The 11454-nt window shown below is 36.6% G+C and overlaps 1 protein-coding gene across 7 annotated transcripts in view; it reads left to right on the forward strand.

Annotated features, from left to right (window-relative positions):
- Positions 1–9687, forward strand: part of SATB1 (SATB homeobox 1) — a 90328-nt gene extending 80641 nt beyond the window's left edge. For 2 of the 7 annotated variants that reach the window (XM_045003811.1, XM_045003817.1), the window contains exons 10-12: positions 3723–3926; positions 5632–5727; positions 7994–9687. In XM_045003811.1, coding sequence (XP_044859746.1) covers positions 3723–3926; positions 5632–5727; positions 7994–8473 — 780 coding nt within the window. In that variant the 3' untranslated portion in view covers positions 8474–9687. The remainder of the gene's footprint in view (positions 1–3722; positions 3927–5631; positions 5728–7993) is intronic. The other 5 variants (XM_045003812.1, XM_045003813.1, XM_045003814.1 and 2 more) reach the window with 5 other exon arrangements.
- The last annotated feature ends 1767 nt before the right edge of the window (positions 9688–11454 follow it).

Below are 11454 nucleotides of genomic sequence, written 5' to 3' on the forward strand. Positions count from 1 at the left end.
TGAATTGGCCTAATTTTTTAAAGGCTGCTTCTTCACTGTGCTTTGTATGCACTAAAGAACAGTTGTGATCTGATTTGAATAGTGAGTCTTTTGCCTATTATCTTGTAGTCCTATAATTTTGAGAAGCTATTTTGAGAAAAAACTATGAATTAAATTCTGCCCTCAGTTATACTGGTGTAAATAAGAAATAACCTGATTAAAGTCAATAGAATTACACCAGATTTATACTATCATAGAAGGGCAGAATTTGGCCCTGTTGGGTTAATTTCTAAATTTAAAAGCTACATTAACTACATCGGTTCATGTTTTGTTACAAGTAAAAACAGAATCAAAACAAAATATGTCATGGTTTTGAAAGTCCATCCAAGTGTTTTTCTAAATATTATAAAAATCATAGAATATCAGGGTTGGAAGGGACCTCAGGAAGTCATCTAGTCCAACCCCCTGCTCAAAGCAGGACCAATCCCCAACTAAATCGAAAAATCATTTCACATATCCATTCTCAGTGTGTTGAATTTTGTGATTGAGGCATTTATCTGGTACAGAACACTGAACCTGGAAATGTGTAAAATATTAATGACATTTTAATCTAAAAAAAGTGATATTGGTGCAGTGATTTTGGTCCCCTGTGGAAGCTATATCATACAACTTCTGTTAGTGCCCAGTCACCTCTCACATCAGTTAAACCTTAATAAAATCAGGCTTTATAAAAGTATTCAGAAATACATAGTAGAGATGAATCCAGTAAATATTTTTTACCCTTATAATTTTAGAAGAAACAAATTGGTTATTTCCATATTGCCACACAGATGTTGCAACAAAATGTCTATCTGCTCCTTTTAAAATACATGAAGAATAACATGGGAAAAATAGACACTTTTGTCAGAATAGCAGTCTATGGCTTCAGGTTTAAATAGTTTATAAGAAGCATCTGATTTCAGTCTCTTAAAATCACTGCATTTCCTTGGAAAGCTAAGGAGACACGCTTCAACTTACAATTCATCAAATTATTTTTAGATAAGGAATTAGAAGTATTATTTCAGGGCAAAGGTTAATAGCAAACTACTGGAAATGTTATGTTAGTCATGGGCAATTAATAAAAATAAGGATCAATCTAGTATGTATAGAAACACTGAACTGACAGTATGAGAAAAAATATTTTGTTAAGTGAATCAAAGCTCTCTTTCTGAAATATTTGTTAAACTAGCATAATTGTGATGAATCTTTTCTAAAGAACATCTGTGGTCCACATGTTCGCCACATATGCTCAAGTTCTAATGGACATTGTCAGGCTAAAAAACAAATGTCCTTGCTTGTGTTGTTATACCTTAGATAACTGCAGTTTGTTTCTTTTTCTTTTTCACTTCCTATGATATAAATAGACTTGTCAGTTTCATTTTCTGCTTCAGGAGCACTAGCACAATGCCACACATTTCGGGTGGGGAGCACAGCAGGCTGCAAACATTTGAAAGACAATTTTCTTTGTTTTTAATTAAAAATTTCACAACCATATTTTTTATTAATATTGGGTTTTGACATTTTTTTAAACAAAAATCTACATTATCCATCAATGTAACTGATGCTGTACAATTTAAAAAAAAAAGGCAAAATACTGTCCCTCTGCCTATGGAATACACAGAAAACTGGAAGGAGCAGCATGATGCTGAGTACATGTGTGGTCCATGCACTAACCTACCCCCATACAGCACGATGCCTTAAGGCAAGCAGGAGAAATGCACAGCTACGTGCATTTTGCTGCTGCTTTAACAAGGAAATGCATTCAACCTCATCTAGCATGTGCTGGACATCATAGCATATGTGCTAAGGAGCTGGCTACATTTCCTAATCAGATTCCTGGACTAGACCTCTTAGCCTATGTTGTGCTGGAGACCACAGTAGCCATTCTCTCTCACTAGCACTCTTTTGAGCAATTGGTTGGCTTTCTATCCTATTTTTTTCCCACAAAGGACAGTTTTCTAATACATTATCTTCTCCACCCAGCGTCTCTGTTCAGCACAAATCTGGGTTTGGTCCTATTTAAGTTTTTGGTTTCTCAACTGTGCTACTAGCATATTCATTTAAAGCATTTATCTTTCATTATTTCCCTACATTTTTCTCCATATCCACTGTTTAATCTGCCACCTGTGAACATGACCATATATTTTAAATTTTCAGCTTTCCAAATAGCACAGGATACATTAAATTACTTCTACTGTTTTCTCTTCTTTAATGTTTTTTTTTATAACTACACTTTGAAATTAACTTCTGGACAAAGTATGTATGGCACCAAGAACACCTAAATCTCCATTGTTAGTGTATCTACAGAAAATACAGTAAACTGGTCTGGATAAACCATGAGTACATGAAGTAGGGGTCTAAAGGCTTCTGAATGTATTATTTGTTGGTCCAATAAAATATCACATTATCTTACTTACGGCATTAAGAAATAAAATTGTATAGAGCTAGTTTAAAAAACAATCCTTGAGCTAAAAAAGAATTTGTGAATGTTATGTACTTGTAATGTTTTATGTCTTTGTAGTTGTTTTCACATTTTGCAAAGAAATGCAGAGTTGCTGCATGTTATAGTAGCCCGTTTGTGTCTGCGCTATTCCTTTCAAACATCAAATACAAAGGCAGAAAGTACCCCAGATTTAATTTTAAGGTAACATAAGAAACCAGTTGCTAAATCTTCAAGATAAAACTGTATGTCTGTTTTTGAAGCAAATTAGCAATTGCTGCATTTCTCATGGGACAGTCTTTTGACATACATTTAGTCTGTTTGCCTAGAACATGTCTGAGTTGGAGTGAGTGCATTCTTAGCTAATTTGCTATAATCTGGAAATGGTGTAAAGGGCATGTTCCTGTGCATACCTATGAACATATCGCCTTTTAAGTCCACAATATCAAATATAAACGCGTGTGTCTGATTTTAAAGTCTGTTTTAAAGGGAAAGGGTCTGAAATAGATAAAGTTATCACATGGGATAAGTTCACCTGCAAAGCCACCTCTGTATATAGCAATGAGGAAGAAGATATAACTTCACAATGTGTACTCAAAGGATTCCTTTCTTTTAAAAGGACATTATGGAACTCCTTTATCATAATGATTTACATGAGGCAGATCTACAGAAAAGACATATTTTTGAAGTATTTTTACTCTGAATAAGAAAAATTATCATACTAGAATTTGGAAAGGAAAAGGGGGGAAAAAAAGAAGCCGCAGCAGCAGCCAGAAGACATCATCTACCAGCTACTGAAATACATTCTTAATACCCTAAGATGGATATTGGCTTACATAAAAGAAAATAAATAGACGAAAGAACATGCTGGAGTTAGATGAAACAGAACACTAAGTATATGTTTGGAGTATGTGAGGGATGCTGCCTTGATCAATTTGTTTGTTTGTAAATATAATGCAACTATGTGAAACTACTGAAAACGTTATGCAAAAAGTTTTCATTTTGTGATGGGTTTGTAAAATAACACAACAGATTCTTGACACAGTTAGTATTTACTTTAGATTTCAGGAGAGGCCTCCGGAATTTAAAATTAAAGTAATTTCTGACAAAAGTGGGGGGGAGGGAAATGAGGCAACATTAAAGTACAAACTCTGCCCTTGTTTGTCCCTGTAGAACCCCCATTCACTCCAAAGCAAGTGTAAATGAGAGCAGAATCTATCCCTTATTAAATGAGGAATACTAATACTTTGGTGTTATCTTCAAGGGGTGGCTTTGTGAACTGTTACGTTGGAAGGAAGATCCCTCACCGGAAAACAGGACCCTATGGGAAAATCTTTCAATGATCCGAAGGTTCCTCAGTCTTCCTCAGCCTGAACGAGATGCCATTTATGAACAAGAAAGCAATGCAGTTCATCACCATGGTGACAGACCTTCCCACATTATCCATGTTCCAGCAGAGCAGATTCAGGTTAGTTTACCTTGGCCAATCCAATATAGCACTAAGTAAATAAAGCTTTAAATGCAGCAAAGGAAATTAGTGTTTCTTTTTTTCCTTCCAGATTAAACAGAGGCTTCTTAGAAAGAGATAACAGTGCACTGCTATCTTCCTTCACAATTAAAAGGAGTGTGTGAACACATATACACTTCATTGTTTTAAACTTACATGGACCAGATGGGTCAAATGTATCTGATTGGAGGAGGAATAATTGATTACTTATCTTAATGTCCATAGATAGGTTCAAGTAGTTTGTTAGAAGTCAGAATTAGAAAGATGGTATTACTCTCTGTTCAGTTCTGATACTTGCATAACCTACAAAGTGGAAGGAATGGATATTTTTAAGTGGTGTCTTTTAAAATCCAAGTACCATAGACAGAAATCCTCAACAGCAATGGTTCACTTCAAGCAGAAATGGAGGGAGGGGTGTAGCCCATAGGATTAATTTGCTAGCTATTATATCCTACTAATCCAGCCAGCAGTATTAATAAATATGCTTCTTTTTCTGAAATTAATCCATTTTATTGTTATATTTTATTAATATTAATTCCTTGGGATTTAGGATGTGTTGAGGCATGTGTTTCCTAATAATAAGTTTTGCTGAAACGCAAGAAGCGTACCGGCCTGTAAGATCTTGCTATATAGCAAAAAGTAGAATTAGTTATAAATATGTCAGCATAAAAGATGGCAACCTTTGGCACAGATAAGAATGGTCCCTGAACTTTGGGGAACCAAAGGGAGGAACTATCCACATCACATCACAGGTTTATCCGGCTTCTACAGCTGGTTGGTAACCTCAGGGTACACCACAACTCGAGGTCATCAAAAGAGCCTAGGTTGACAGTTTTGGAGTGAGATCATTCTTATTAATATATTTAGAAAGTGTCATAATCCACTAACCTATAGAAGGGTACCCATACATTTCTTAGGGTATGGGAACAAGATTTGGGTATAGTAGGTTGGGCCTGAATTACATAGGTCAGGAGCCTCTAAAATACCTTGTAAGAGAGTTGTTAGTTAGTTGGTGAGTTCTTTTCTTAAACCTTCTTCTTGTAGCTGCTTTGGAGTTAGTTCTTTTCTTCTTCTTAACTTCTTCTTAGACTTCTTAGGGTCTTAGGCTCTTAGGGCTCTTAAACTAAGTTCTATTTCTTAGATATTTTCATCTATCTATTCTATCAGCTCAGCTTGTGAAGTATAGTATAACTACTCAACATTCCTAACCATTGGGGAACCCAGCGTAATCGGGCATGCCACAAGTGAGGCTGGTCCTTCACCTCCTATTACCAGGTTCTCAAGCAAGGGTGTGAGTATGTTAGGTTAAGGTACTTATAATAGAAATGTTACCACCAGGAGTTTTGGAGTTACAAGTTTCATTGCATTTCTTATTCTTATGTTAATGTCAATAAAGATTTTATCAATTTGGTATTGTCTTCAGTGTACGCATTCTTGCCAAGCACCCCGAGAGTCCTCTCCCGATATAGAACTCTCTGAGTTCTTGAACTCTGTAGTCTGAATTGGACAAGAACCTATAAATCTTCTTGTTGGATGTGATCAGTGGCGAGCCATAAAAACTAACCCATCAAATTCAGGTCAACAGGGGGACCAGACCTAATTCCTCATCCCATTTACTCCCAGTTGAAACTTGGGATGAGTCAACGTTTGTTTGTTTTTCCTTTAGAGCCCCTCTCCCACCACCCTTGTGAAAGGAGAGCATAGAGGCGCTTTCTTACCAGGCCTGCTGACCACTGGACCTTGGCTGGGTGCTGCTCCTCAGGTGAGCTGGCACAAGTTAAATGTGTCAGGGAGGGGGTTTCAGGACCCACTCCCAGATAACAGAGAAACAGCATATTTATATACTTAGAAAAGATACGCTCACTGAACTAGCCATGGTAGGTCTCAATATTCATTCCGGGAGGTAGTTTTCCCTCTGCTCCACTGCATACTTACACATGAACCAGATAGCACATAAACTCCTGAGCAAGGTAGTCTATCATGCAAAACATAGTAGAATAGTTCCATTATGTGTCCGTTTGAACTGTTGACGCTATTTAATTCCTTTTTGTTAAAGCTCTGGGGTCAGCCTTTAACTGCTGCCCCAAAGGGCAGAAAATACCCATAGCTTTCAGAGTTCCCAACCTCCACTGAGCCTTTGTGGATCATTCGTATTACCATTATGGAAAAAATATTTACAAATCTACAAAGAATAGAGTTATCCAGCAGCCAGAAACAACATGAGTGTATATTAAAGATAAAACAAACTGAACAAGACAATCCCTTAGGATATTGAGTACTAAAATAATTGTGCAAGCCTGGAAACTTACTGTTTGATTTAGCAAAAAAAGAGAGAGAAATATCTGTATTAAGTAGTAAAGCAGCATTGGTTTGAAAATGTACATTGTTTTTAATAACATTACTTCTTAGGGGGATAAAAGGAAAAGCTTATGCATGGTACACTTATTTTAATATTATGCTGCTTTCTCAGACTGACAATTTTTATCAACAAAGCAAATGTCCTTCATCCTCCAAATGTTACTCACACGAGTAGTTGCATTATACTATATCAATCTGTCTACTTGTGTGAATGGGGGTTGCAAGATTGGATATTTTGTATTTGTATTTACAGTATGGTAGATGATATTTTATATACTGTAATTGTTTGTAGACGCATCAACTGTATAATTAATATATGTGCTAACTCTGAAAAGCATGCACACACATGCCCTGATCCTGCAAAGATTTAAGCACATGCATAAAGTTAAGCCCTTTAAGTAGGGGCATTCGTCTATTTGGGACTTAAGTCTAGAATGGGACTGCTTGAGGTGCATCAAGATAAGGATGTGCATAAATATTAGCAGGGCTGGGGCTTAATTATAGTATCTGTATCTAAATTTACCATTATATAAGAACAATTAAAATATTTTATTAGACAAAATCTAGATATATCTACTGTTCATTTTTTAAAACAATAACTATTACTTGTTACTTTATTTAAATAGCACCATATGACAAGACATTTGCTGATCCAAAAAATCTTACTAAACAATTCTTTTTGTGCTGTAAAGGAACATAATTCTCAACAAAAGCAGTAGCTGACAAATTCACTTTTGATTTAAACATGATCTTATAATGTGCTGGGCTCCAGCCGGTGATGAGAAAAACATTTCTGTCCCTAGGGCTCAGTGCATCACCTTTTTAAAATGTCTTTGAATTCCTTGCTTCCAAACCTTCATTTTAAACTCTTGTTAATTATTTACATCATAGTTTGCTTTATCTTATTTCTCTGTGATGTGCATCCTGGGTCATTTTATTGCTTGACATTTTAGAATGCTGGATGTTCACTCATAGTAGTAATAACCCAACTTATTTAGCATTTTGTATCTTAGCACTATATAAATATTAACTCAGTTGAGGTAAGTATGAATGTTTATTCCCAGTTTGCATATTGGGATATTGGAACACAGGCAGGTTAAGTGACCTTCCCAAGGTCACAGAAAAAAGGTACCGTCTGGGTGGTGATTAAAAATGAGGAGTTCCTAGCTCCTGATTTTATTTTTTTTGTCCTTGTCTAGACTAGGATTTTAAAATGCCATGTCAGAATATGTTAGAATATATTAACTAACACATTTCAAGTCTAGTGTAGACTCTAACATGTTAAATCCTAGACCCACCTCTAGGCTTTAACTCAGCCAGTTTAACACACGTTCAAGTTAGCGTGCCTGGTCTGCATTTGACTCTTAAAATATGTTAGTTAGAAAGTGTTCCCTAACACATGCTACCACCATGTCTTCAAATCTTGATCTAGACAAGACCTGCGTACTTTACCAATATTCCTCCCCTTCTCCCAACACCCATTCGCAGAGAGGGGGAACTAATTTGTATTTTAATTCTGACTCATTTGGATGTGGGCAGTAGTGAGTCTTTTTTCAAATCTCCAGGGCTTTTCTTTTTAGTTTGTCAAATTATACTTAGATATCTGGATTTTTGGGGTAGGATAAAAATATCAGCAAAAATACATGTACCAAGTGATTTACTTTGTCTTCCAGCAGCAGCAGCAGCAGCAGCAACAACAACAGCAGCAACAGCAACCAGGTCCCAGACTACCGCCAAGGCAACCAACAGTGGCATCACCAGCTGAATCTGAGGATGAAAATCGTCAGAAACCGCGACCACGAACAAAGATTTCTGTTGAAGCCCTGGGAATTCTACAGAGTTTCATACAAGATGTAGGCCTATATCCAGATGAAGAAGCAATCCAGACTCTCTCGGCTCAGCTTGACCTACCCAAGTACACCATTATCAAGTTCTTTCAGAACCAGCGATATTATCTCAAGCACCATGGGAAGCTGAAGGACAATTCCGGGTTGGAAGTGGATGTTGCAGAATACAAGGAGGAAGAGTTGCTTAAGGATTTAGAAGATAGCATCCAAGACAAAAATGCAAACACACTTTTTTCAGTGAAACTAGAAGAAGAATTATCAGTAGAAGGGAACACAGAGATTAATGCTGAATTGAAAGACTGATCTAAAAAGTATTATTTTCATTCAACAGTGCCACTGGTATTTAATAATGAAACGAAAGTTCCATCTTGCATTGTGTCAGAAACCTCTCATATTCATTGTTTGGTCAATGAATCTTCCAAAACTTGCACAAAAGTTTGAAAAAAAGGATAATGCAGACTGCACTAGATGTTTTACTCTGTTTTACAAACTGCTTTGCAGCTACAGATGAAGCGTTGAGGATTGTTTGATATTAATTTGTGTTCACTGGCTACACTGTGGTGTACCCAATAAGCATGATACCAGTGATTTTGATTCTGGAGCCTTCAGACAAGCATTACAACTTTTGTGATTTGTTTCTCAATTATTTTTTTTTAATTATTACTGTAACACTCCACACTTGGTCTTTGGAAACTCACGTTTATTTAAAAAAAGAAAAGAGTTTGTTACTCTTGCTCTATTGTATGTTACAAAAGAACTATAGACTGTGAAATGCAGTTTAAAGATAACATATGCCAACAAATGCCTTGTATTATATGGCACTGCCGTAATTCAGATTTGTTTTTGTTTTGGAAATAAAGGTCACTGTATTTTTTTTCCATTCTCATTGTTACATGATTTAAAAAAAATGAAAAGAAAATGTGAAACACAATTTAGTCCTCATTATTTATTTGTAGATCCTGCAGCGTCATGTTGTAATTAATTTTTTTGGAAGTTTCCGTTAAATGTAATATTGCTTCTCTTGTTATCATACTGATTTTTTTTTCTATTTATAAATGTATTTTGATGGGCAGTAAAACAAAGTGTCTTAAAAGTTTTAAATAGAGAAAATGTGCTTTACACAGTTGCCTATAAAAAGTGCTCTATGTTATCCAAGCAATTCATACTATAAGCTTCACTCTTATTGTTGTATGCAATTTTTACTATCATGCAAATAAGCTTAGGTAAATAAAACTAATAGATCACCTTAGAAACTTATGCAATTAATGTGAAAATAATTGATGTTTGCAATGTGTCTTCCTTTGGTTTACAATCAATTTTAAAGCTACAGCTGTATAAATTTTCTGTATAAAGGTGTATTTCTTTTTTATGAGTTTATTGCTATGAAAACACCAGTTATTTTGTTACAGCTGGCTGTTTTTATAAGTGTATCACAATTTTCTTTATGCAGAAATGTTCTGACTAGGAGTGGTTATTGACTGTAACTACACAATTAAAATTGTTTGTATGGTATGATATAGCAGGGTTTGTCTGCTTATGTATATATCCTAAAGAAATATCTCTGCTTTAAGTGCATGTTGTACCTTCTTGCCACCACTTTGAAGATGACTCTTCAATTGTAAAGATCACAAACACTTTTTAAAAATGACCTTCTTAAAATTTGAATTTGGATAACATACTTTAAAAAGAAACACAGTCTGACTATGAAAATCATAACCTGTCTTTTGTTGGTTAAAACTTGCCTGCCCAGCAGAGATAGCAGGATATTATTGAGTCAAGAAGCTATCAGGCAAAAACATATTTACAATTCCTGGCAGTAATGCACATATAATGGATGCAGCTGGTTTTATTTTACAGTACTTGAATTATTCTAACACTGTTCCTTACACTAGGTATAAACATTAAAAAAGACCATTAATAGTCACAAAATAAATAGGAAAAATGGCCTCTGTGTACAACAATCCCTTACTAGGCAAAAGCATTTTTAATGATCATTAATAACGTGGTGGTTAGAGCCGTAATAATTAATAGGCATTGCATTCATGCCTAGGCTTGTACGATCTGTACTGGGGAGGTGAGATCGAACTCCACAGTTGTAGTATTGTTCTTCAACTTTCATAGTTCATTAGCTTAACAAAACAAAAAGTCCAAAAACTCCAGTGAGTTCCATTTTTAACATGTTTGCAAATTCAATGTAACCATTCTAAAATGACTAAAACTTTGGACATCCCCCCCGTTGTAATTTGCCAAGGTACAACTGGCAGTCAGCCATTTGTGCCTGTGAAAATTTCCCCCTATAACTATATTAGATTCTTTAAGGGAGAGACGGAGTAGATAGCAAAACAGGTTTTTTGCTCTGCATGCTTAAAATGAGTCAGACACAAAAATGTGTGCATTCCTGGTCTCCTGGTGCTACCCTGAGGGTCCTGATTCAGCTGTCACTGAGGGGAGTGGCCACAATGATAGCAACTAGCAGCCAGCAATTCGTCTAGCTGCATTCGTGCAGACCAATGAAGCCACTGTTTGCCCCAGTGGTGTGCCCCCTGGTTTCAAGCAGGGGCAAGCTTTACTGGTTCAAATCGCTACACGATTGGCATAAGGACAAATAGCGTGGATAGGGCCTTTCACTGGTGTAAATCAGGAATAACTAGCTAAATCAATGGAGTTGACTTAGGCCTGGTCTACACTAAGAAGGGGGTTCGAATTAGGGTACTCAAATTCAGCTACGTGAATAGCGTAGCTGAATTCGAAGTACCCTAATTCGAACAACTCACCCGTCCACACGCGGCGGGGTCGAACTCCGTGGCTCCCCCGTCGACTCCGCCAACTCCTTCTGCCGAGGTGGAGTACTGGAGTCGACCGCGGCGCTTCCGGAGTTCGAATTATCGCGTCTAGATCAGACGCGATAGTTCGAACTCCAAAAAGTCGAACTCTCCGCGTCGAACCGGCAGGTAAGTGTAGACGTACCCTTAGTCGAAGGAGAATCAGGCCCTGAGCATATTAGTGTGAAGGGTGACTTCAGCTGCCTGTGAAGTGTACCAGTGGTGTCTGAATATGGCTGCATAATTTAAAATTAAGTGGTGTGGTTGGGATGGGAGGGGCGGTTGTTTATGGAACATATATCCTGGCACTCTATAAATTACTATGTACCTATTTCTAATGCCCTGGTTTAGGCAACAGATCCCACACCTCTCAATAGCAGGATAAGAGCAAATACCATCAACAAGTTTATAAACTGCTTTTTCCCCTATTGTGAATAAATTATCATTTGGGGTTTTCTGGAT

This window comes from Mauremys mutica, chromosome 2, assembly GCF_020497125.1.
Source record: "Mauremys mutica isolate MM-2020 ecotype Southern chromosome 2, ASM2049712v1, whole genome shotgun sequence".
In the NCBI taxonomy this organism is placed as follows: Eukaryota; Metazoa; Chordata; order Testudines; family Geoemydidae; genus Mauremys; species Mauremys mutica.